Source organism: Schistocerca cancellata, chromosome 2, assembly GCF_023864275.1.
Source record: "Schistocerca cancellata isolate TAMUIC-IGC-003103 chromosome 2, iqSchCanc2.1, whole genome shotgun sequence".
Lineage (NCBI taxonomy): Eukaryota > Metazoa > Arthropoda > Insecta > Orthoptera > Acrididae > Schistocerca > Schistocerca cancellata.
Genome location: NC_064627.1, coordinates 264,057,023 through 264,084,840, shown reverse-complemented (window position 1 = coordinate 264,084,840; position 27,818 = coordinate 264,057,023). Strand labels below are relative to the sequence as shown.

The 27,818-nt window shown below is 43.9% G+C and overlaps 1 protein-coding gene across 1 annotated transcript in view; it reads left to right on the top strand.

Moving 5' to 3' along the window:
- Nucleotides 1–27,818, top strand: part of LOC126161606 (uncharacterized) — a 291,084-nt gene that overhangs the window by 173,635 nt on the left and 89,631 nt on the right. The window contains exon 2 of the mRNA XM_049917557.1: nucleotides 23,465–23,606. Within this exon, the coding sequence (XP_049773514.1) occupies nucleotides 23,523–23,606 (84 nt within the window). The 5' untranslated portion in view covers nucleotides 23,465–23,522. The remainder of the gene's footprint in view (nucleotides 1–23,464; nucleotides 23,607–27,818) is intronic.

Genomic DNA, 27,818 nt, shown 5'->3' with positions numbered 1-27,818 from the left:
AATCGACGCCTAAAAGTTTAGAATTAAACCAAGGCGGTTGTTTTCTCCTCAGTTTGACACATGCTCGAGCGGCATTGACTATTGCGCTGCAAGATTTAAAACTCTGCGACTGCTTGTTGCGCTTTGTTACACTGCAGAGAATTTGACACGGACACAATTTCTGGAGAGAACATCTTTTCGACCTTGAAATATATACTTTATTCCGTCACTTTCACTGAGTAATGCATTTGCGTCTGTAGATGTGCACACCTACAGAGGTAGCTACAATAGCTTTTCCCCGTAAAACTGGATGTAGGCTCAATAAGCCGTCACAGGTCTTCTTTGCCCCCCAGAAATATGGTACACTACTGTTGTGACTTCCTTCTGAAGCGAGAGGAAGAGGGTACCTTGTGGGTCGTGGGAGCGGATCTCGGGCGGTACCTCAGTCGTGTTTATGCGATCCGATAATTGTGGGATCCGCGCGCCAGGGTGTTGGTTCGGTCCATTTCTGCACGTCAGCCATATCTGTAAGAAGAAGCGACAGAGAAAAGTTTGGGAGCTACAGGGTAATTCAATAAGAGAGAACAGACTTTTGTTATCTGCTAAAGACAAACTGTGAAAGACAGAAACACACTGCGCATGTTACTGGAGGGAGAAACGTTCAAAATTTTGACACAGCTGCGGTATTGTTTGTTTGTAGTATCATGGAGACTATACCACAAGAAAAATCAATGTAGGGTAATTCTTACAAAGAAGAAAACAGCAACCAGCCACTATTAATACTGCTATTTATTTAGGTAAATAGCACCGTTACCGGTTTCGAACTGGCAAGTTCATCATCAGACGGCTGTTCACATGATTTTCAAGATACACTTTACGTTATCGTCCGTTTTCGATTTTTATTGTTCCACTGTGGCGAAGTATTTTTGGTGTGTTGTTGCCGTCGAAAATTCCGCGCGATTATGTTGCGAAGTTGCAGGATTGTATTTTTCGAATATTCCTAAATATATCCAGCACTTATGTAATTTGTACATCACCATCTTGTGCAAAGCACCACACACACACACACACACACACACACACACACACACACACACACACATACCAAAAAGAATTTGCCACATGTGAAGTTATCACAAAGGGTGCAGATCTGCTGGATATATTTAGGAATATTCGAAAAACACAATCCTGCAACTTCGCAACAAAATCACGCGGAATTTTCGACGGCAACAACACACCAAAATTACGTCGCCACAGTGGAATAATAAAAATCGAAAACAGACGATAATGTAAAGTGTATCTTGAAAATCATGTGAACAGCCGTCTAATGATGAACTTGCCAGTTCGAAACCGGTAACGGCGCTATTTACCTAAATAAATAGCAGTATTAATAGTGGCTGGTTACTGCTATCTTCTTTGTAAGAATTAACCTACGTTAATTGTACACAGCCACGGTCTCACCATGTCAGTTTTAGACAAAATAGCACAAGAGAAATCATTTTGTTTGTTGTAATTTGCGCTACGTTAGTCCAGTGGTCAAGTGCAATGTGCATTCCGCCGTCGATTCAGCAAGAAGACGCCTCTGCACAAGCAGATTTGAGACTGCAATAAAAAAATTCTTAAAAGCTGGTTGCCTATGCGAAGAGCACTAGTCGGTCACGAACGTCTAATGAAAATGTCGAGCGTATCGGAGATGCGGTGACACGGAGTCCTCGAAAGTCCACAAGACGGGCAGGGCTGGAACTTCCTCAAACAATGGTGTGGCGTCTACGCCTACATATGAAGCCTTCTAACTTGCAGTTACTTCAACAATAGCATACCGGCGACCATAGCAGAAGGAATTCTCCAGGACATGACAGAGGTCTCTTCGGACGAATCGACGTTTCATCTATCGGGTAAAGTAAACCGCCATAATGTAAGAATTTGGGGGTCGCGAGCTCCTGGCCTTGTCGTCGAAAATGAAATAGACTCGCCGAAACCGAACTGTTTTGTGCCGCTTCTGTTCAAAAAGTTTATGGACCTTTCTTTTTAGGAGAGGAAACTATGGCAGGAATGTCGTTCCTGGACGTGTTATAAATGTGGTTGTTTACTCGATTTCACGAAGATTCCAATGATTTAATTTTTATACACGATGGTGCCTCACTTTCACTTTGAGGTGAGGCGGTATTTTAACAACACCTTGCCACAACATTGGATTCGAGGAGGTGAATAACAAGATCTTGTTCATGGTTTTTGGCCTCCCGGGTTACCTTGCGTTTTGTGTCGTGGGGTACATAAAGTACAGCCTTTGTTTGTCACACCTATGCCAGGTGCTCTACAAGACCTGAGAAATCGAATTGTAGAATCTTTAGATTCAATAAACAGGGACCTGTTGATTCGTGTGTGGAGTGAAATGAAATGCCGTTTCGATGCTTCTCGAGCAAAGCATGCTTCTCATGGCGAGTGTATGGTATAGCGTCTGTGCGAACATAAAACTTAAAACGTTCCCGTATCCAGTAACTTGAACAATGTGTTTCTGTCTTTCACACTTTGTCTGTAATAAAGAAGTAAAATCTGTTCTCTCTTTTCGAATCATTCTTTATATCGATTCTGTTTCCTCAAGGTTACCGCCACGCCAAGGGAATGGCAAGATATCCTGTGAACAGCATGGCAAGAAACAAAGTAAAAACCAACATCTGTGGTGCAGGCCCTGGGCGGGGTGTTGGTCTGACTGTGCGTAGAGTACGGCATTTCTTCACCGCGGCACTAGTAGAGAGAGGGTAGCGGGCACATCCCTAGTACTCATTTGATAGCAAGCTGAATGGATCTGAGGCCGTCGTCAGGGGACTGGACTGAGCGAAAATTCCTACCCCGAATTGGATCCGGGACCTCCAAAGTCGGAGCCTAGCGTTCTACTCGCTAGACCTCCACGGCCATCAACCAATCAAATCTAGTCCGTATAGTGATAGCTAAAAACACATTATTTCACGTTGCCCACAGTGCTAAATCTACGGTTTAGAGGAACTGCAGACAATCATTGCTTGTACCTTCAGTTTTCAGCAGGAGACAAGTGTCTCCTCTTGTTTTCTCTATTGCTGGGTGTAGTGTATAGGAAGAAAAAAATTAGCACGACATAGGACCGCATAGAGAACGAAATCAAATCACTGGAAAACTGACGGCTGTATGAAGTCGTGTAGCATTGTTGGCCCGAACAAATCGAAGAGTTGGTTCAGGAGCATAACTGGAAAGGTTTCCGTCATTCGCACTTTGTTCCAGCCTTTCTTCGCGAAATCTGAGATATGTATGTTAGGAGTCTCTGTTGGAAGCAAGGAAGCACGCGAGGATCCAAAGGGGAAGGGGGTCCCGGTGGAGAAAGGAGGGGGGAGGGGGGACGGCCTGAATCGCCCCCCTAGAAAGTAAAACCACTTTTCTGACGATTTATGTATATAAATTATTATTATGTAACAACTGTTGTTATTATTACTATTATTATTATCATCCTAGTCGTCTCTGATAACTTAGTGCGGTGGCGACGGCAAATTACGAAGGTTGTTCAATTAGCAATGCAACACATTTTTTCTGGAAGAAAAACATTTTATACTCCATTCTTTTGGTTACAAAACTACATTTTTCAACATAATCTCCGTTCAGTGCGACGGCCTTCGCTTCCTTACTGGGAGAGCGTGCGTGCTCGCAAGGTACCTCTCTACTGGTAGACGTCGAAGCTAACGTGCTCCTGCACTAATAACTTCCGCATCATCCATGTACCGCTTCCCATGGAGTGCATCCTTCATTGGGCCAAACAAATGGATGAAGGGTGGATGAGAAAGAACCTTCCAATGTAGTTTTATGAGCTCCTCTAGGGTGCGCAGATTTGTGTGAGGCCTTGCGTTTTCATGGAGAAGGAAAAGTTCGATCGCATTTTTGAGGCGACGAACAAGCGGACTGAGAGTGTCCGCACGTTCCAACACTGCAGGAGTCACAACCGTGTGCCGCTGGCCGGCCCTAGGGAGATCGGACAGGTTTGCGCGACCTTGTTGCGATGGTGACAAGACACCTCACCCGACGACTCACCGTGCTTTTGTTCACTGTCAGGTCTCCATAGACATTCTGCAACCGCCTATGAATATCTGCGATGCTTTAGTTTTCGGCCTAAGAAACTCACTGACAACTCTCTGCTCGGAACACAGTTCCATTACAGACGCTATTTTGAAGGCTACGTATAGCGCCGCCACGTATCGGAACTTCATGAAACTAAAGGGGCTGAAGCGGGAATATTCCACGATGTTACACAACAAATTCTGTATTTTTCAACCGAAATTGGCCGGGAAAATAAATATTTTGCATTATTTGTTGAGCGCCCCTCGTATTTGAGGGCGAAGGGGTTGGAGCGTAGTTAAGAGAGAGAAGATAAGCGTTTAACGGCCTATCGACGGCGAGTCAAGCTCGAAGGAGGGAAGAAAGTCGGCAGAGCCCTTTCAAAGTATTCCCAGCATTCTCCTTAAGTAATTTAGACCACCTTGCTGGGTTGTTGGTTGCGAATGACTGCGATGAATGCCTGTGGAGTTTAGCGTTATGTTTGTATTTTTTATGGCCAGGGGAGAGAGCGGAGATCGGACCAGCTGTTGGCACATTATCTTTCAAACGTCGAATAGCACCAAAGGGGCAGCCAAGACAATGTCCGCATCCGGCGGTAATTATCATCAACAGCCCTCACTACACGACACACTGTTACAAGTTGTAGAATATAACTCAGCGCTTACGTGCCATGTCCGCAGCTCGTGTTCTGGCAGCCGGCACGGTAGCTCAGTCGCCGGCACGGTAGCTCAGCGTGTCCAGTCAGAGGGCTGCGTGCTCTCTGTAATTAAAAAAAAAAAAAAAAAAAAAAAAAGAAAAAAAAAAAAACCTGAGTCAAGGAATCGACGATCAACTTGAACGGATGTCTTGTGACGTCCGCCCAGACCAAACGCAACGAACTATATCGAAAAAAAAGCATGTTCGGTCAGAGGATTAGCTGCCCCCTGTAATTAAAAAACCGACCTAATGGAGCAACGACGAACTGAAACAGGTGTCTTCCGACGTCCGCCCCGAGCAAATATAATGAACGAAATCGAACAAAATGAGATTTTTTAAAAAAAAAGCGTCTTCGGTCAGAGATCTGGTTGGCCTCTGTAATAAAAAAAACTGAGTGGAAGGATCAACAAACCAACTTGAACGGATGTCATGTGACGTCCGCAATGACCAAACACAACGATCAACAACGAACAAAACGAGATAAAAATAAAACAAGTGGCTAGCGTTGCTGCCTCTGGATCACGGGGTCCCGGGTTCGATTTCCGACAGGGTTCGGAATTCTCTCTGCCCGGGGACTGGGTGTTGTCCTCATTATTTCATCATTCGTGAAAGTGGTTACAATGCACTGTGAAAAAGCTTGAACTGCGTAAAAATTGGGACTTCGTACGGGCGCTGATGACTGCGTAGTTAAGCGCCTCACAAACCAATCATCATCATCATCATCAGCGCCATGTCTGGTGATCAAGAACTGTACGCTTTCACTTTTCCTCACTTCGCCGGTGAAATACTGTACTGGTGGTTCTCTTTTTTTGCGTTACGAAGATGATATGGGAGATATGATACTACGAGATGAATTTAATAGAGCACTGAAGAGACCTAAATCGAAACAAGGCCCGTCGACTAGACACGCTTATGCAATCTATCGTTCAAACCAACCACTGGTATGGTATTTTTGTACTTTCACTTTTAGTTGTACGAATGTTTTTTCATAGAGTAAGCTGTGACATTATGACATATTTAACTGAGACTATCTAACGTGTATGTAATTCAAACATCTGTCGTGTTTCTACCGAACGAAAAGGGATATTTTGATGTCCTGTGGGCGTTGAGTAAATTACAATCGAAACTAAGGCTCAAACTGGACCAGCATACGTAAGAAAAGCTGTGGATGAACAACTATCACTTTAAGTGCTGCAAGTAATATCACGGGAAAAAATTTACAGAATATCCAGGCTTTTATTCGAACATTCCTTTTCTCGAATACGTTGAATAAGATTAATAAACCTGTCGATAACGATGTTACAGACGAATTAGTTGCGTTTGTTAAGAACTATAACCACGGAATTTGCCGTAATTTATTTAGGGAAATCACAAAAAACCTACATTTAGTCAGGTGGGAACTTGAAACCAGCTTTTTTTTCAAATGCACCACTGCATTAAACGCTACGCCATTTCGCTCCAGCTCGTCATATTGCTGTCAGAAGCATATTTTGTTTAGCAAAATAGGTACTATGTTTTCTTGCGCGTGTCAAACAACACACTGAATCTCTAGTTTCTGAATACGTTATTCCTCGCTTTCTATAGAAAGTGAAGCCACAAGGGAAAGAGGTCTGTTCGTTGCCCATGGGACAAATTTTAATGCCACCCGTAGTTTGCGTTCTCGTGATAATAGCTGGGAGGCGTGGAACAGCGACGTCAGCTATTTTGTGCTTCGCTTCTATTGGTTGCCGCGGATACCAGCAGCGGCGCATGCGCAAACAGTGTAAACTCACGTGTTGACTGCTTGGGGAACATTAGACGCGGGCGCTCAGCCACGCAAGGAGACAACATACAGTGTCATTTGTTGCAGACAAAGGGTTACATGAACAGCAAGCAAGCGTCCCTGGACTTAACAGCGACCGGGCGTATTTTCACGCCAGAATTTTTATTGAAAATGTGTGTGTCGATGTAGTGATAGTTTCTAAACGACTGATTTTGTGAACGTGTGTAGCGTATTTTTTAATAAAACGTGTAATGTTCAGTGCAAACGACCTTCAGGAAGGTAGCTGTTGACTATTACTGTATGTTTCTTAAACAAATTTTGCATGTTTGCGTGCTGCATGCATTTGTTCGCTTGCAAGGATTATCTCAAAGTTAGTTCAGATTGCTGAAGTTAGGCCAGAAGATATCGTGTACGTACCTACCAACCTACCTGCCTGCTTGCTAACAATGTAAAGGTAGTAAAAAAAGTGTAGCAATTAATCTAGACTTTGCTCTCGGCAGTTTAGTAGGATTAGACTATCGTGTCCTTGACTTGGCAATCATGTTTTTGGCGGGTGCACCACTGTACTGGTACTTCGACTCTCCTGACATAATATATAGGAGGGAAGGAGCTTACAACGGTCGTCGGCGTATGAGGTAAGTGATTGTAGAAGCTAGCTGTGCCTTAGTTAACACCTTATTAACAGCTGTAGTGTTTACGAATACATTGCTTAAACAATTGTGTAGTGCGTGGCTATAAGCTCGGTAAATTTCTTGAAGTCGAAAAAAGGTTAAGGAAATGATACAGCCGTATAAGCTTTTAGATTTAAAATTTCAATCACTCTTTCGGCTGGGCGGCCACACAATCATTTTTAAAATGTATATAATCGTTCATGCTTTCACTCTTGATGTCCACAACTGTCAAACTGATATCTACGGTGTGCACGGAGTGGTTCGTGTTACTTGAATAACACTGTAAACTGTTAGGTTATTCCACGTAGCCATTGAGAAACTTAACAAAATTACACGACTACGCTTCATAGCTAGACACAGATCTTAGCCGTCTCGAAAATCTCCCGCGCGATGTATGTTACTCTGTACCTACAGATACGCGATTGTAGCGAGACTGTCACTTCGAAATAACTTCTTGCGTGTTACGCTCACTACAGTGTGAATAAGCGAACTACTAATTTTAATAACTACTAATTTTAATTTCGAATCAAGGTATGCGCCTATCCCTACGATGGTTGTAGATAGTGACAGTATTCTTTACTATCTGTGGGTCTACTTTACGCGCTATGGGCTATATCCGGGGCACTAAAACTGCCTCGCTGGCGTACTACCACCATGAAATGTATTCGCAAATTGCAAAGAAGATTATACATCAGCTGTACTATTTACTGGAAACACATGCAAGTTTCTACTGGACGAGGACTCGAACCCGGATTTCCCAATTATCGCGGCCTAACATCGACAGTAGTGCTGAATTAATTTGTCTTGGGTAACCCCTAAGTCGACTCTAATTTAATCTACCCCCAACAGTAGACGTGTACATTAACAAGTGACGTTAGCATTTAATTTTTGGAGGTTTGGCGCACAGACGACCTGTAGCGTACTCCTATGTGTAAGTTAAGGGGATTGTTTTGTTGTGGTTTGGCGGTATGGTCTGCTGTAATGGTCAGTACTGACGAGTTCAATCGTATGTTCTATTGATAATTCTCTGTAATCATAGAGCTAATTTTTAACTCTTAGATGATCAATTTAAAATCGGTAAGCAATTTTATTGGTGCTCTTTCAGGGTGTACTGTAAAAGTAACTGATGGTAGCAAAGTTATATCGTAATTTGATTTTTAGGTGCAGCAAAATTAGTACTTACAATTCTTGGAGTACTCATATAGTTCATTCCTTTTTCTTTTCCATAAACATCTGGTTGAATTGTTTGTACTTCCATGTCAGCGTTTTCTGGGTAGCTGGAAACATCACGAAGTAATACATACATTTGCATTTGTTTTAGATATTGACAACACACGGAAGCGAGTGGTGGGTATGCTTGACGCATTTTTTCTTGACTAGGCGAAGGTGGTAGTGTCAGTGGAGACTCGATCATGGTCGGTCGAATCGCTGTTAAGTTGTTGCGACCTTTAGCTGCATCAAAAAATATTTTTATTAAACGCCCTTTGAATTCCACAACTGAGTCATTACAAGGTAGTGTTAGTACGGAACTAAACAAGACTGTTATTCACTGTCAGTCCACTGAACAACCAATGAATGAATGGGTTGCTGACATCTTCACCATAGTGTCGTATAAGACGACCAAACCTACACCCCCTCCCACCACCCCCAACACGTACCACCCCACCTCCCATCATCTATAACTACTACCTCCCCACCTACCACCATCCCTAATTACTCCAACCGTTTCCTCCATTCCCAACACCTCCCATAACTACCGTCCCACCCTTTCCCGTACCTCCCATGACTGCCACTTCCCTCCCTATCATCACAAAAACAACCGCCACTCCCTGCTCCCCTTACAGCCCCCTCCCAACCCTCATCTGCCACCACCTCATCGTCCAACAAACTGTGCCATCTGCCTCGACTTTCGTCCGCAGACGAAAGATATACACATGGGACTGTTACAGGAGGAAGTTTACTTAGCTAAGGGCCTCTGATCACCACAGCTTACAGCCTCTCATTAAAGTATCCCTTTTTCACGAAATGTAGTTTGACAATGTTTTAGCACTTCTCATCCATTCTTAAATAAGTCGTCAGATCCCAGCTCCTTAAGTAACTGAAGCGTGAGTAAAATCCTACCTTTGATAGGAATTCCGTTGCCTTCAGCTTTCTCGTATTTTGCTTGCCTTGTTAGTTCTAAAACATCCATGGCAAGTCCTAATGTGTTCTTGTAATACCTAGCCGCATCTATAGAATAAAACATTCACCGAATGTACTCGTAATGAAGTAAACGCTGCCTGCGATAGAAACAGCGCAGCTCTGAGATTGAATGCTGTCGGTCAAGCGGCTGCCAGTAAGTTGGTCGGTCGGCCAATAAATCGGTGAGTGTTGTAGGGCTCTTCACGCTACGCTTCTGTGGAAAAATGGCTTCCGTTTTGTACCAGATTCTCGTATGTTACGTCTTAATATGCACACACTCGCACTTCCACAAAATCACAGCTCTTTTTGTAGACGTTTTACACTGATTTAGTGAATCTTTGAGTCATGTCTGGAAATTTAACAATGTACATTACCATGCATATCGTACGTGTGTTCTGGGTGCGGTCGTCAATAGGGCACACTAGTCGTCTTATGGGCGACGCTAAATGAAGTCTGTAAGACTTTTCAGAGATTTTTAAGACTACGTGCTTTGTTTTTGCTGAGCAAAGAAATTAAGCTGTAAACTTTGAAAGGTTGCCATTTACCTAATACGGCAGTCTTTGGCATATCCGTGACCACTGTTGTGAACAAGAACTGAACTTTCCATGCTAAGATTTGTCTGGAAGCTAATCAGTCTTTGCAGCTCCTCTGGAATATCTTTGCTGTGACCTCCGTCTTCCTCCATTGAACCCTTCCGTCTGGTTACCCTCGGTTAACCCCCCCCCCCCTCTTCCTCTCACCCATCCCTGTGCTCTTCCTCACTTTATACCTCATAGAAAGATCTAGCTATACCCTTCCATTGGACCGAAGAAAATGATTAGACCCCATTGTATTTCGAAGTTTTCTGTTTTTTTTTTCCTTGGTTAATTACCTGCTTTGTCATCTACAGTATGTTCAAGGCTCAGTTGTAGACTGTTACATCGTGTATACGTTCACAAGTTAAGGAGGACCATGAAAAACTCACTACTGTCAGGATGTAGTATTTTTACAGAATTACCGGCTACTAACCAAATCCTCCATTACTCTTGCACTCGCGAAAATGCAGCCTGCTATTCACAAGCCAATGTTATCCTTGGAACCCTTTAGTGTGATCGTACATTATTATCTTTAAATACTCCACAGTAATTGACTGTATTCCTGTGGATCTCTTGTCGTGTAGGAATTCCGGGAAATGTTCTTTAAGGCTTCTTAGCAAAGGAAGCCGCAGAGATACAATCTGGAGATGATGCCGGGATCCGTCATGTTAACACTGCCTTCAGCTTTTGCAGCCTTGGACCAAGGGATGGCTCCCTGTGGCCATTATGAACAAAATACATATCATAAAAGCGTCCACGATCAATGGCGAGCTTTCCTTCACCTTCTCGAAGGGAATCTACTTTCTTTTGCCGACTACATATCGAGCATACGTGGTTGACGCATTCACGTCCTCACCAAAGGATTCACCCCACTGTCATTGTGACGTTCCTGTATCATTGACACCTATCCTGTTAGTGCGTCAACTTCGTTGCTTAGCGGCAAACGCTGAAGGATGACAACTTTCTCTCTAACGTTAGCCGACGACGTCCAAGCGGAGGATCTGGTTTTAAGTTTTTTCCGAAAGTGGCTAGCGTATATTCATTTAAAGCTTGTCACACTGGTCTGTCTTCTCCCTCCCCCTCCTCCCCTCGCCATTCTGTTATGTGAAATTTCAGCCTTCGTTCAACAGTTAGTAGAGGCCTGCCGAACGGGTGCGGAATTAGACTTTCCACTGCAGGAATGGACGTTGGGGACTCTAGCAGCTAGCTGCTTCATTACGGCACACCTTTCTTTCCTCATTGCAGATCTTTCTTTTGGTGTTTCCTTTGCTTTCCTCTCTTTCGCTGGTTCTGTGCCTCAGATGACCACACAAGGATCAAATTGGCAGTCCCTCCTTTTCTCGTGAAATCTTTAGATTACTAAACAAAATAAGGGTCTGATGACATCGATGTTAGGTCTTTCAACCTCGTCCGCAGCTCGTGGTCTCGCCATCGCGTTCTCGTTTCCCGAGCACGGAGTCCCGGGCTCGATTGCCGGCGGAGTCAGGGATTTTCACCTGCCTCGAGATGACTGGGTGTTTGTGTTGTCCTCATCATTTCATAATCATTCATGAAAGTGGCGAGATTGGACTAAGCGAAGGTTAGGAATTTGTACGGGCACTGGTAACCGCGCAGTTGAGCTCCCCACGAACCATCTTTCAACTTCCCCCAACAATTCATTAATTTAGTCTTTATTCAGCTTCAATTAAAACATCATTTGTTTTCTTAGGTCCATTGTCATCTACTAGCCCATTTTCAGCCCTCACAGACGTCAGACCCTCTGAGTTCCTTCCATTTCAAATTTGCTGTAATTCTTCTACGTACAGTGAAACGTGGAAACACGGCCTCTGTACTACGAACGTTGAGTGGCCTGTAGCGGTAAGCTGACGTGCGTATTCTGTTTCAGAACCCTCACCGTATTTTTCTCCACAGCTTTTAGGTTTTCATAACTTTTACGAGTGGACTAAACATTCTAGAAAAGGCTTCTACGTCTCAAGTTCTGCAGCTTGAATACAAGGAGCACTGTCGTTCGTAGCACTAAGAGTGTTACAGAACAGAAAATTCCTACAACAGCATCGTCAGCCAACAGTGGCAAAACTTGACGGTTATTTTGAAAACCACGAAGATAGGTGATGTGTAAGCTGACACCAGTAACTTTAAAGTGCAGTAAATGGAATGGATGACACTCCACTACGGGCGTACGTCAAACTATTCGGTTGTATGGAATCACCGCAGTAAGATGGGTCGCCGTGGAGACTGGACGTAATGGCAGGAGCAATAGGTGGATGTGCATGAATGAAGTTGCCACATTTGTTGATGTATCAATGCGGGCTGCCAGTCTCTCTACAAGAAACAACCATTCCCAGTGCGTAAGAACAGCTGTCTTAAAAAGATTCTAGCCGGCAGGAACAAGAGCAGTGTCACGCCTTGTCAACGGCAATAGGTGTAAACCCGAAAGGAATTGCTGCTGTCTGTTGATCAGTTTCCAAGCGAACATTGCGAAGGAAACTGCATGCCCAGAGCATTAGTACCTCGCAAAAGTCAATTGCTCACGAAGACACAGAAAGAGGCAGGTCTTCAATAGGCTAAGAAACCGAACTCTGGTATCTTACATAAGGCTTGTAACGTTGTCAAACGGCTCGCGACTTCGCCTATTTTTAAAATGTTTTGCAAGACTTGGAGTGCTCTGACGGCTCAACGTGGCGTTCCACTCAGTGCGTGGAGGGTGTCGTTCAGATCGGAGGTGAAGAGTTTGGAGGTGCTTTTCGTACCATGGCTTGGGTCCACTCAGCCGGGTTTCCCCTGTCAATGAATCAGTATGTTTATTTCAACATTCTCGGTGACAGGATTGCTCTTTCCACTAAGTTTTCGTGACTAGTTTGCTATGAGCATTCTCGTCCTATTCGCAGTCATCTGTTCCTCGGTTTACGAACTCTGGCATCTAATATCACTTCGATTGGCATTCTAAAATCTCATAGCTGACGCCTGGGACCATTTGAAACAGAAGGTGACGTGTACCATTCAATATCCCTGTAATTTTGACAGCTTTAAGCGATCTAGTCAATGAGAGGCTTCAGCTGGATATAACATAGCTGAAGAAACTTATGGGCTCTTTTCCTACCGGAATAGGGGTCATCACCAAGGGTCGAGGCGGCGTTCCACGTAATTAGTGAGATCTATCCTCTAGTTAACTTCCTTTTTTGTACAGCGTGCTTTTCGATTTTGAATCAATTTACCCCTCTCGCTATTCGTGTGCTTATGTAAAGGACCATATTGCAAATGATGCACACGAAATTTGACCTGGTAACACCTGAAGAGCTGCTGATATTTTATCCACAACTGCTAAGTTATGTCTTCAAAGTAAACAAAAGTTACGGCTTTTAGGGGCCAGAAAGCAGTTCCCAACAAAAAATCAGAAAATAGAAAAAGTAAACTCGTTCAACTTATTATTAACTATCTCATTCATGAAAGAAATGACATAAAGAAGATAGATTTAATTGCATTGAAGGAACAATCTATTGAAAGCACAGAACTAAAGAACGAAAGGAAACTGTACTTTCATTCTACAAGACAAAGAATAAAAGCATTGGTGATAGGATTCCTAAGAGTACCTGGGTACACACAGACAGGAGAATCAATATTGACATTAGAGCAACTGGCACTGAAAAGTTTAAATGGGCAGCTTAAGAAATGGAGGAATAACTGATAGAACTTAACAAGAAGGTAAGGCGGCAGAATACCAGAATTGTTGTTGTTATGGTCTTCAGTCCAGAGACTGGTTTGATGCAGCTCTCCATGCTACTCTATCCTGTGCAAGCTCCTTCATCTCCCAGTACCTACTGCAACCTACATCCTTCTGAATCTGCTTAGTGTATTCATCTCTTGGTCTCCCCCTACGATTTTTACCCTCCACGCTGCCCTCCAATACTAAATTGGTGATCCCTTGATGCCTCAGAACATGTTTTACCAACCGATCCCTTCTTCTGGTCAAGTTGTGCCACAAACTTCTCTTCTCCCCAATCCTATTCAATACTTCCTCATTAGTTATGTGATCTACCCATCTTATCTTCAGCATTCTTCTGTAGCACCACATTTCGAAAGCTTCTATTCTCGTCTTGTCCAAACTATTTACCGTCCATGTTTCACTTCCATACATGGCTACACTCCATACAAATACTTTCAGAAATGACTTCCTGACACTTAAATCTATACTCGATGTTAACAAATTTCTCTTCTTCAGAAATGCTTTCCTTGCCATTGCCAGTCTATATTTTATATCCTCTTCACTTCGACCATCACCAGTTATTTTGCTCCCCAAATAGCAAAACTCCTTTACTACTTTAAGTGTCTCATTTCCTAATCTAATACCCTCAACATCACCCGACTTAATTCGACTACATTCCATTATCCTCGTTTTGCTTTTGTTGATGTTCATCTTATATCCTCCCTTCAAGACACCATCCATTCCATTCAACTGCTCTTCCAAGTCCTTTGCTGTCTCTGACAGAATTACAATGTCATCGGCAAACCTCAAGGTTTTTATTTCTTCTCCATGGATTTTAATACCTACTCTGAATTTCTCTTTTGTTTCCTTTACTGCTTGCTCGATATACAGATTGAATAACATCGGGGAGAGGCTACAACCCTGTCTTACTTCCTACCCAACCACTGCTTCCCTTTCATGTCCCTCGACGCTTATAACTGCCATCTGGTTTCTGTACAAATTGTAAATAGCCTTTCGCTCCATGTATTTTACCCCTGCGACCTTTAGAATTTGAAAGAGAGTATTCCAGTCAACATTGTCAAAAGCTTTCTCTAAGTCTACAAATGCTAGAAACGTAGGTTTGCCTTTCCTTAATCTTTCTTCTAAGATAAGTCGTAAGGTCAGTATTGCATCACGTGTTCCAACATTTCTACGGAATCCAAACTGATCTTCCCCGAGGTCGGCTTCTACCAGTTTTTCCATTCGTCTGTAAAGAATTCGTGTTAGTATTTTGCAGCTGTGGCTTATTAAACTGATTGTTCGGTAATTTTCACATCTGTCAACACCTGCTTTCTTTGGGATTGGAATTATTATATTCTTCTTGAAGTCTGAGGGTATTTCGCCTGTTTCATACATCTTGCTCACCAGATGGTAGAGTTTTGTCAGGACTGGCTCTCCCAAGGCCGTCAGTAGTTCCAATGGAATGTTGTCTACTCCGGGGGCCTTGTTTCGACTCAGGTCATTCAGTGCTCTGTCAAACTATTCACGCAGTATCGTATCTCCCATTTCGTCTTCATCTACATCCTCTTCCATTTCCATAATATTGTCCTCACGTTCATCGCCCTTGTATAGACCCTCTATATATTCCATCCACCTTTCTGCTTTCCCTTCTTTGCTTAGAACTGGGTTTCCATCTGAGCTCTTGATGTTCATACAAGTGGTTCTCTTATCTCCAAAGGTCTCTTTAATTTTCCTGTAGGCAGTATCTATCTTACCCCTAGTGAGATAAGCCTCTACATCCTTACATTTGTCCTCTAGCCATCCCTGCTTAGCCATTTTGCACTTCCTGTCGATATCATTTTTGAGACGTTTGTATTCCTTTTTGCCTGCTTCACTTACTGCATTTTTATATTTTCTCCTTTCATCAATTAAATTCAATATTTCTTCTGTTACCCAAGGATTTCTACTAGCCCTCGTCTTTTTACCTACTTGATCCTATGCTGCCTTCACTACTTCATCCCTCAAAGCTACCCATTCTTCTTCTACTGTATTTCTTTCCCCCATTCCTGCCAATTGCTCCCTTATGCTCTCCCTGAAACTCTGTATAACCTCTGGTTCTTTCAGTTTATCCAGGTCCCATCTCCTTAAATTCCCACCTTTTTGCAGTTTCTTCAGTTTTAATCTACAGGTCATAACCAATAGATTGTGGTCAGAGTCCACATCTGCCCCTGGAAATGTCTTACAATTTAAAACCTGGTTCCTAAATCTCTGTCTTACCATTATATAATCTATCTGATACCTTTTAGTATTTCCAGCGTTCTTCCATGTATACAACATTCTATCATGATTAAGTTGTGCTCTGTGCAAAATTCTACCAGGCGGCTCCCTCTTTCATTTCTTAGCCCCAATCCATATTCACCTACTACGTTTACTTCTCTCCCTTTTCCTACACTCGAATTCCAGTCACCCATGACTATTAAATTTTCGTCTCCCTTCACTATCTGAATAATTTCTTTTATTTCATCATACATTTCTTCAATTTCTTCATCTGCAGAGCTAGTTGGCATATAAACTTGTACTACTGTAGTAGGTGTGGGCTTCGTATCTATCTTGGCCACAATAATGCGTTCACTATGCTGTTTGTAGTAGCTTACCCGCACTCCTATTTTCCTATTCATTATTAAACCTACTCCTGCATTACCCCTATTTGACTTTGTGTTTATAACCCTGTAGTCACCTGACCAGAAGTCTTGTTCCTCCTGCCACCGAACTTCACTAATTCCCACTATATCTAACTTTAACCTATCCATTTCCCTTTTTAAATTTTCTAACCTACCTGCCCGATTAAGGGATCTGACATTCCACGCTCCGATCCGTAGAACGCCAGTTTTCTTTCTCCTGATAACGACATCCTCTTGAGTAGTCCCCGCCCGGAGATCCGAATGGGGGACTATTTTACCTCCGGAATATTTTACCCAAGAGGACGCCATCATCATTTAACCATACAGTAAAGCTGCAGGCCCTCGGGAAAAATTACGGCCGTAGTTTCCCCTTGCTTTCAGCCGTTCGCAGTACCAGCACAGCAAGGCCGTTTTGGTTATTGTTACAAGGCCAGATCAGTCAATCATCCAGACTGTTGCCCTTGCAACTACTGAAAAGGCTGCTGCCCCTCTTCAGGAACCACACGTTTGTCTGGCCTCTCAACAGATACCCCTCCGTTGTGGTTGTACCTACGGTACGGCTATCTGTATCGCTGAGGCACGCAAGCCTCCCCACCAACGGCAAGGTCCATGGTTCATGGGGGGGATACCAGAATTAATAATGGGTTATTACCCAGTGGACAGAAGATCTTTAATAAGACTGGAGAAAAGGTAGAAAGATCAATTCGACTTAGAGGGAATAACACAAATATATAATATATGCAGAAGGAAGGCATGTCTTATCAAAAATATTGTTTTTTAAGTTACTGTAAGTTTATTACATATAAAACCCTGGTCTGATGTAAGAAAGGTCATGAAGGCATTAATCTGATCAGGATAGAGAAATAAATAAAAACAAATAATGTAAAGATAATTGTTTACGGTACATATCGTTTTTACTATAAAGAGCAATATCCCATAGAACTGAATTTGGAGAGGCACTGAGTCAAGCCAGCGAGTTGAGTTGAATCAGTGAGTGAGCCAAGGTAGCACACAGACTCCTAAGTCTTTCTGATCAGCTGAGTGCGAGCAGTGGCTGAAGACTGCAGCTCATGTGACTTAGTGATCTCATAGTGCGATCCTACGTCAAGGGGTAAGAATTAACAAATCACTCGGAATTGTGTAAACGTTTATTGGGCTTATGGATTTCTCGATTTTCATCTCAAATCAAGAGTGGAAGTACAACATGTAAACGATAACTGTTTGCAGTGTACGACGATATTGTAGATAAACTCGAGAACAAAAATTTGATGTAGGACACTTGTGGTCTGTAAAGTCGAGAATCTACCTCAAACTGACTTATAGAAAGTGCTTAAGCCACAGCACATGCATGTCACATGACGTTTCCGATATTCTCCTGCTCTCTCTCAGAAAGCTATTAGTCCTACAGAAAATAGGACATTTTTATAGGAAATTTAATGTAATTTTATTCTGGGATATGTTTTCGCTAGGGGCCACGTTTTTAGAGTTGTTCAAGAAAATCGTGAGAGGGGGGTTTGTTTGAAGCTCACTTTTTAGGTTTTTGTTGAGTAACCCGGAAAACTGGCCTCTAGTAAAAACCTATCCTAGTATAAAAGTAAACTGCATTAAATTTACTGCAAAAGGCGCCATTCCTTTGTTCTCTAGGACCAATAGTTTATTCTAAAAAGGGGGAGAGAATATTGAAAACCTTGTGCAATGTATATGCATTATAGTTTAAATAGTTTTTATAGGCCAGTATGATACAAGTTTCCCAACTTGACAGATCACAAGTGTACTATGTCAAACTATTCGTCGAATCCTCCTCTACACCACTTTGCTGCATAGTAAACAATTATCGTTTGCGCCCTGTATGTGGCAAAGTGTTTCTGCTTCAATGCAGCGTTATGAAGAACTGATCATCCTTCATTTTTTTTCTCATGGCTGAGAAAAGCTGCACACATTAGTAGTATATGCAGACTAATAAGTGTACATGTATATTCTTGTGCAGCTTGGGAAATGTCCTACAGCGTGTGGCTTGGGGGCGCCATTGCAGCAGGCTGCCGCAAAATCTTCGTTCTACTCACTTTCACCCCAGATATTTCGGACCAGGCAAACTACTGTTCCTTTTCTGAGTCACAGATATCTCACGTCTTAGACGGATCTAGCTCTTTGAATTAATTCAGCAATTCAGGAGGGCATTGCCCGTCTCTAGAGTAGTCTCTTTGAACGGGTGCCTGGAGACTGCTAAAGTGTTGTGCAGAGACTGATAATATCGAAAACTGATATTTGCATTCATGACTCAAGGCAAAACTTCATGATAGTTTTGACAACTAATCTCAATGTAGGTGGACATTAAAGAATGTTGAGAAAAAATAGAATTTCACCTGCCCAAGATGTTTTTGCTGTACTGGGAGAATTTTTACGCTGGTTCCCTTCCTCTCCGTGCTACAGTGGGGTATGTTACTCATATGAAAAGAACTTTATGGGTCAGTAAAATGTTCATGGTTTAGTCTACTCACTTGAATTAGAAATAACTCTAAACTAATTTTATACCTCAGATCGAATTTTACGTGCACAAAAATTTTGCTTGTGGTTCGGCACCACAACGTGGGGTTTCTAGAACCCTTCTGATGAAAACTGGCACTTCACAGAATATTTCTCCGTGCTACTTTACTTTATAAACCAAGTTTTCACATCACATCGGATTTTACTTACATATTTGACGTATACAATGAGGGTAATTTGAACCTCTGTATCTCAGAAACGGATACAGACATGAAGAAAACTTTCAAGCTTCTTAGAGATCCGTATCTCTATCGTAAAGATTTCAGTCGTTAGCTGTGCATAGCCGTCCTGGAATCCGCGCCTCGGTTTGGTACGAAAAAATCGCAAGAAAACCTGTTCTTGGGGTTTATAAAGAACAGCCCATGAATTAATGGTGCCTTCATCAGCCCCTTGAGGCCCAACAGACCACATCAAATGCAAAAAGAACCAACCAATTTGCTCCATTCGCCTGAGGAGGAAGTATGCGTACTTTCACACTGTACTGTAGGATAGTGACAAAGACGATCTTTCTGTTTGGTATATAAATAGCACCTAACCCAAGGGTTATCCAAAAGACTCGACCCTAGCTTTGTCATCAACAGAGCCCGGAAAAACCCGGTTTATATGCGCAGCGTTTTGGAACGTATTATGTAGCGCTTGCTATACGTAGCGTTTAGTTGTCAGTAACCTTATTTCCAACAAGTCGTTTTGGATATGACACATATAATTCACACATTGGTGCGTTTCCGTCCTATCAATAAACACAGATTTGGCCGATTGTAGTATACGCTGGGGCTCCAGAACATCGCTTTGATGCCATTGCTCTCAACGAACGAATAACGGTCGAGGAAGGTTTCATGATTTGATGATCAAATGCAGCGTGCGGTGCAGACTGTCTATCCAGCCATCGTCACACTTCATCCGTGTGCCTAATTACACCCGTCGTCTGAGGAATACGAGAGTGTTTCGCGCTGTCAGCCTCACGACTTCAACAGTATCGAGCATCTGTCCGAATATTTTGACACAGTTGTCGCTGTATGAACTATTTTCTGCAATATGGTGCAGGGCATATCATCCCTAGTAGTTCAGTAGTTGCTCGATGAGACCGCTGATTTGCAAACGAGGAATTCCATCTGGCCCTCAAACTGTGATCTACGGTTCATCGAATATTAAATACGCCGGAAAAACATTCAGAATCTAGTCACTGCTCGTGTACGTCTATTCCGTGACAAATAGCTGCCATAAATGAAGTAAAAGTGACACTATTTGTTTTTTGTCTTCGTTTAGATGTCAACAATGATAACGAGCATTTCCACCAAAGAATTAAAATACATACAAAAGCCGCAAACCAAGCCTACAGGACAATAAAAAAATTGAAATTAGACAAAAAGTGAAAAGTAGGTGAATCATTTTTTGTCAAAACAAATAAATTCATTGGATACAAATTAATGTTTTCTCTTGCTGCGGAAAATGGCCACACTAACACGTTTGATAAATATTGTGAAACACAGATATTTATTTTTATCTACATGATAAAAATAACTGTTCGTACGCTGCGCCATTTCAGATAATCTACTTGACCGTAAAGCTGCGATCACAGAGGCACAGACATCGGAGCAATTCGGCCGACGACCGATTTCAGTCTAAGGCAGCTGAGTTTTACAAATCCACATGGTAACACGCATCAGTGTAACTACCTTTTGTCGACCGACGTTGATTGTTGTGGCGTTGATTGTTGTGGCGTTGATTGTTGTGGCGTTGATTGTTGTGGCGTTGATTGTTGTGGCGTTGATTGTTGTGGCGTTGATTGTTGTGGCGTTGATTGTTGTGGCGTTGATTGTTGTGGCGTTGATTGTTGTGGCGTTGATTGTTGTGGCGTTGATTGTTGTGGCGTTGATTGTTGTGGCGTTGATTGTTGTGGCGTTGATTGTTGTGGCGTTGATTGTTGTGGCGTTGATTGTTGTGGCGTTGATTGTTGTGGCGTTGATTGTTGTGGCGTTGATTGTTGTGGCGTTGATTGTTGTGGCGTTGATTGTTGTGGCGTTGATTGTTGTGGCGTTGATTGTTGTGGCGTTGATTGTTGTGGCGTTGATTGTTGTGGCGTTGATTGTTGTGGCGTTGATTGTTGTGACAGCAAATAGATCCCGAAATTTTCGGCGCAAATTATTTTTATCAAATAAGAGCAGTTGGCCTATTTCTGGATTTGTTTAAATAAATGCTTGTCATTTCATAAGGATAAATAGTTTTTCTTTTCGCGCAATATTTCATTGAGGATTATTTCTTACTAGATTTTGGAGAAAACTGATAGAAAAAAGCTGTAATACAGTACCATCTTACTTTCATAACTAGTGGGGCAACCGGAGCGTTGCACCAGGGACACAGAATATAAACCTGGAGCCAGAAATTAATAAACTGAAAAAAGTAATTAGTACGAAAAAATGGGAAAACTTGTAAATTTAGTCAAATGAAGTATTTGTGTTCGTTCAAATACCTTGGTTTTGGAAATACTTCAGAGGTAGGGATGGAGAATCATTTACCTCCTTTACCCTGCTGGCAGATCAATATGAGTTAGGAATCATACCGTAGACTAATTACATTATAAATCAAGAGATTGAAGGTGATAAAATAAGGATTTGAAGATGTGTTTACGAAATTCAGACAGAAATGATCGAAAAAACACTAGGCGCGAGCGAAAAATGTAACATTTCTTTGTCTTTCATCTGCAAAATAAGTGTTCCACGGTTAATACTATTTTCGTGGAGCCTTTTTGTCCATATGTCTGTTTATAAGATTGACATGTTTAAAATATTGTTTTCAATCACGTGTTAAAACAGTTTAATACTTTATTTATAAAACATGGTTTTATTAGAGTTTTAATCTGTTCAAAACAAAAAAGGCCAGGTGTGAGTAGAACTCCCACACTGACGGTTCCGCGCAAATTTAATTATGTACATAGGCAGTTCAACCATTTCGGAAATAGAGTATCTCATTCATTTTTCCTGTTACCGTATCTACACCGACACTGGCAAGATATCGGTCCACAGGATTACAAGATTTTAGAGAATGTTTTAAGTTTAATAATATAAATGTGACATTGTCATTCTCGATACAGGCGACAAATATTATAATAATCAGTTCTTCATTCAGGATGACTGCATAACAGTGGTAAGTCAAATATCAGGCAAGGAATGACTTAACTGATCATGCGATGTGTTTCGGAATTCATCATCAGATATCCATGGGCGGTTACTAGTCTGCGAATGTTTCTTTCACATAAAACTTGAAATGCCGTATCTAATTGCAGTAAGATATCTGATACCGGTAGTGAATGAATTTCGAAACGCGGCATACTGAGCAATAGTCTTTCTCTGGTTGATTCATTTTTACCATTGCGACCCAGTCAGCCTGAATGCAAAAACTGATGTTCGTTTTAATTTCAAGTTTGATGTCGGATATCAAATAAGAGAAAAAATATTTCTTCGGATGATATAATTAAAAATAAATATTTTTCGGATTTTTTCCTTTGCTTGCACTGTGAAGCGCATACTGTGAAACAGACGAACACAGATAAGAGTGCATTTTCTCATGCTGAGAAATCAGCAGTAGCGATATGTTTTACTTGGTAAAAACTTTCCAAGGTCAAGATCGTATAATATTTAGTTATTTACAACAACCGATTTCGGCAGACCTGAAGATGACAGCGAAGTCTGGTTGTTGTAAATAAAGAAATATTTATGCAATCTTGGCTTTAGAAAGTTTTTAAGTCACGAGAGAAATGACACATTTTTTCGTGAGATGTAATTAAATTTACAGTTTTCGGATTTCTCCTGTGGTTGTACTGTGAAATCTTCCTTTTTTTCCAAATTTCATGATTGTAAGCCAACGGGAAGTACACTATAGGTTTAGATGAGCGAGTTTGCAAGCGTTAAAATATGACTTAGATGGTTGTATCTTTTGATTGCATTGTCTTAGAAGCTTCAATATTTTACACCGCTAAGTGACCGTAGACTTCAGTACATAACGCAAATTTCAACTTGATACGCGTAATCGTTCTTGAGAAAAAGGGTTTCTGACAGTTACTCTGAGAGACGGACAACATAGCCGTCCTGTAAGGGGTTCGTTTTTGTCGACTGAGGTACGGTACTCAAAAAAATTTACACATTTTTACCCAACTGCGGAGTAAACCTAGCGCGAGGGGGGGCGGGGGGCGGCGTCCCATGATCTCACCAAGAGGGGAAAGGGGTCAAAAATTTAAAGGAAACCCCTCATTTAGTTAGTTGACTTCCCCTAATCACTGCTTTGTCATGGCGCACTGTTACTGTGTATTTTAACCACTCTGCAAGGATCGTTAAAGTATTTTTCTTTAAATACAGATACATTTGGTTTTGACTCCTTTTGTAGTGTTTGCTGTGCAACTGCAGCTTTGGGATTTCAGTACAGACCAGGATGGTAGACATCTACTTGCAGAGAAACAAAAAATTACCATTAACTACTTTCTGAGTTGATAACGAAACACTTTCACTCACCTATGTACTGTATACTTGTGCTGACTGACATGAATGGTCACTACTATCATATAAACATACGAAATTTGAGTATTTTCTATGGAAATACATACAGTTTTGTTATCTCAATAGGGGCAACTCGAGCCGCAGCGATGTGGGGCGGACTGGCCCCCCAGCAGCTGGTGGGCGCATGCAGACACCTGGTGGCCGTGGGGGAGGCGGCGGCGGTGGTGGTGGCCGGCGCGGCAGGAACAAGATGGCGGCGCAACAGCAGGTAAGCCTGTTCTACACCATACCCCGTTCCTACCAGGGGCCCACAGTCCTTTTGTGGGTACGTGTGTGGCGCGCACGGGGCCCCGAGCTATTGCAGCCTCCTTTCCTTTCCTTTGAAGGCTGCATTACCATCCCTGTTCCTCTTCCTCCCTCTCCTTGCTCCTTTGCCCCTGTCCCCTCTTTTCCCTCATAGTGGACTTCATGTCGACATGGCTATCCTCCTGACTTTGTTTTGGTCTGTCCTATTGTTTAGTTTGCTGTTTCCATCTCCTTTTGGTCCCCTTGGGGTTTGACCTCCATTTCCAAAAATTTTCCGTTCAGTGTGAGCCATTTGGGGATGAACTCCTTACCTAGCTTCCATGGTGCAGGTTCCTCTCCCCTCCCCTTTCCCTTCGCACCCTGGCCCCCTCCTGCTAGGTCACTGGCATGGTAGCCAGTCCATGTGGTGGGGCTGTTAAGTACCCACTTGGCTGAGCCCCCTGAAACCACAGGGAACACACTGCTAGTACCTGAGCTGTTAATGCCTCGTGTATGCCCAGGAGTCAATGCTCATTGTTTTGGGGCACTAGAAATCCCGGCAATGGCCGCCGTGCCAGACAGTCCTTGCTGTGTCTGGGTGGTGCCCACGGGGCGAGCCCCTGATCAGAGTGGGTGGTACTAGGGTGGACGCCTTTCACATGAAACAACAAAAGCTTCACCATCCTGGCCATTCTGTGGCTGTCTCTAAGAGTGGTAGCAGACATGACACTCCTTTTGATCATTCAGCCTTCCCCTCTCTGGCCACCCCCTGGGAGGAGGGGCAAGCTAGCCAGCTTGGGTTGAAACCTTTCCCTCAGTACCTGGTTTGTACCAGGACAGATGGTGGTAGTTTTACTACGACCAAGCCTTTGATTTTCATAGAGACAATTGAAGATATGTATGGCTAAGTTGAATCGATGAGTAAAATGCGGTCCGGTGCTTTGCTCATTGAGACATCTTCTGTTGCCCAGTCTGACGCTCTGATTGCTTGTGACCATCTCAGTGATGTCCGTCTGTCATGCCCCACCAATCTTTGAACTCAGTACAGGGCAGTATTATCCAGAGATCTTCTTCTGCAAACTGACGGAGCTCTGTGCAAACCTTGAGCAGCGAGGTGTTAGTTTTATCCGCCATGTGCAGTGAGGCCCTCCAAACAATTGCATCGCTACAGGTGCCTTTATCCTGGCCTTGGAGGGGTATGTCCTCCCAGAGAAGGTCAAGGTAATCGTGTATCGGTGAGATGTAAAACCTTATATTCCACCAACAATGATATGTTTTAAATGCTTAAGGTTTGGACACGTCTTCCTGCTGCACCACTGATCCTCTCTGTGGTGACTGCAGCTGCCCTCTCCATGGGGGAGAGTGCCTGTGCTCCCCCGCCAATGTGTGTAAATTTTAATGGACATCATTCTCCAGGCTCACCTACATGCCCGGTGTTTGTGACAGAAAGGAGGATTCAAGAGTACAAAACCTTAGATTGGCTCACCTACACTGAGGCTCGTCAAAATATGACCGGCTCCATCCCGTGTCTATAACCTCTACTTTTGATTAAATTACGCCCATTACCCCTCCTACCACGTCCTCTTCCCAGCCCCACCCCATTCGCCCCATGCCTTCAGCCTCCTCCTCCTCCTCCTCCTCCTCCTCCTGCCCCCCTCTCCCAAACCCCCTCCCCCTCAGTACCCATACCCACCCTTTTGGGTGCTTCTCCCTGTCCCCCGCTGGAGAAGTGCTGCCCTCCTTCGGTGGCCACCGGTACTGGAGCTCCCTCCCAGGACTCCTCTTCCCGGCACCCCCTGAAAGGCGATCTACTGCTCCATATTGGCAGCAATGTTCGCGCCTGGTGGGCGCCAAGATTGCCGAGTGTAATACCATTCCTGCTCTCGCTGAAGTCTGCCCTTCTCTCCCTTCCCAAGAGAAGCAGCAGAAATGCAGGAACAAGGGCAAGGCCTCTCTGGTACCGCCTGAGGTGTGGCCTTCCCCTCCTACAGTCAATGAACCAACAGTCTGACCCCACCTCTATGGATATTACCCCATCCTTATCAGTGACAGATAGCCACCTGGTGGCGTGACCGCCTCCGGTTCAATTGCTTCCGCTTTGGACTCTGGCTTAAGAATCCTTCAGTGGAATTGTAATGGATATTTGCGTCACCTTCCAGAGTTACAGCCCCTTCTTTCCTTCTACTCTGCCGCTTGTATTGTGCTCCAGGAGACCCATTTAGTCAATTCTTACTCACCGACCCTTTGAGGGTTCCACATTCTGTCAGAACCGAATTTACCTTTTGCGGGCTTCTGGTGGTGTTTGCACCTTGGTCCCCAAGGACATTGTTACTAAATGGGTTCCCCTCCATACCAATCTGGAAGCCATTGCTGTCAGTCCATCTGGCCACTCCAGTCACAATCTGTAATCTTTACCTCCCACCTGACAGGCCGCCCAAACCCATGCCCTCACCACCCTTCAACTCCCTTCTCCCTTCCTTTTATTAGGGGACTTTAATGCCCACAACCCTCTGTGGGGTAGTCATACAACTACTGCCCTGGGCAAGACAGTTGAAGCTGTTCTGGCAGGGCTTGACCTCTGTTTACTAAACACAGGCGCTCCCACACACTTTGGTGTGGCGCATGGCACTTTCTCAACCATTGACCTCTCCATCTGCAGTCCTGGCCTTCCTCCATTGAGTGGGGTGTCCACGATGACTTATGTGACAGCGACAATTATGTGATTTTGACCTTCCTTCAGTGTCTCTCGCTCCACCACCCCCCCAGGTGGGCCCTATCTAAGGCTGATTGGGGTGCCGTCATCCCCCCGTATTGCCACAGGACAGTGTTGATGAATCTACTCAGATCTTGACTGTCTCCATCCTTTCAGCAGCTGTTTCAGCAATCCCTCCTCCTTCAGGTTACCCCCACCAGAAGATGGTCCCTTGGTGGACTCTGGAAATTGCTGCAGCCATAAGACTGCCGCCATACTCTTCAACACTTAAAGCGGCACCCTTCTACTGCTCTTCTTCTGGTCTTTAAAAAACTCCACACCTGGGCCTGTTACCTAATCAAATTTCAGAAACTGATTTGCTGGGAACGATACATAGGTGCCATAGGACCCCACACCCCCTCTTCCCCCCTGCGGGTCTGGGGTACGAATAGGCCCGAGGTATACCTGCCTGTTGTAAGAGGCGACTAAAAGGAGTTTCAACCGTTTCGGCCTTCCATGTGATGGTCCCCCTTGGGGTTTGACCTCCATTTTTCAAAATTCTACAGAAGTACGAGCCTTTTGGGGAAGGACGCCTTACGTGGTGTGCCACTGGTCCTCAGTGCGCTAAGACCTTGGCACTCAGCATTGTACTGGCGTTGTAACCATACCCACTATTCCTCAAATTGGGCCTAAACGCCTGATGGGTTGTACAAGTTACGCCCATAGTGCGTCCCCATCTGCACCTACGATCCTGATGGACTTTCCCTGGCACCTGAAATCCAGCATGGTAGCCAGCCCGTTGTGGTGGGGTCATCATGTACCCTCTAGGTTGTAGCCCCCTGACAACACAGGGATCGTACTGCCGATACCTGAGCTGCACCCTCCCCACGTCGGCCAAGGAGTAGATGCCTGTCTCCTTGGGGCATCAGGACTCCCGGCAATGGTCCTCCTGCCAGGTGGCCCTTGCTGAGGCTGGGTGGCGCCCGTGGGGAGAGCCCCTGGTCGGAGTGGGTGGTATCGGGGCGGACGTTTCGCAGATGAAACGTCAACATGTATCAGGTCGCTCTGCGGCCGAGTCTTTCAAAAGAAAAGGTACTGTCTCTAGTTCTGGTTCTCCTGCCGTTTCCTCCTTGGCCACTCCCTGGGAGGAGGGACAGGCCCGCCGGCTTGGGGCGAAGTACTTCCCCCGCTATTTGGTCTGTTCTCGAACCGATGGGGGGGATGTTCGCCACCTCCAAGCCCAGCACATTGAAGACATCTTCGGGGAAATCGAGGTTCTCAGCAAGATGCGTTCGGGGTCCGTTCTTATAAAGACCACCTCCGCCACACAGTCGGCGGCGCTCCAGGCGTGCGACCGCCTCGGGGACATCCCAGTGTCCATTGTCCCGCATCTAGCACTAAATAGGACGCAGGGGGCTATTTTTCATCGGGACCTCCTGCTGCAATCTGATGAGGAGCTCAGGGCCAACCTGGAGCGCCGAGGCGTGCATTTCGTCCGGCGAG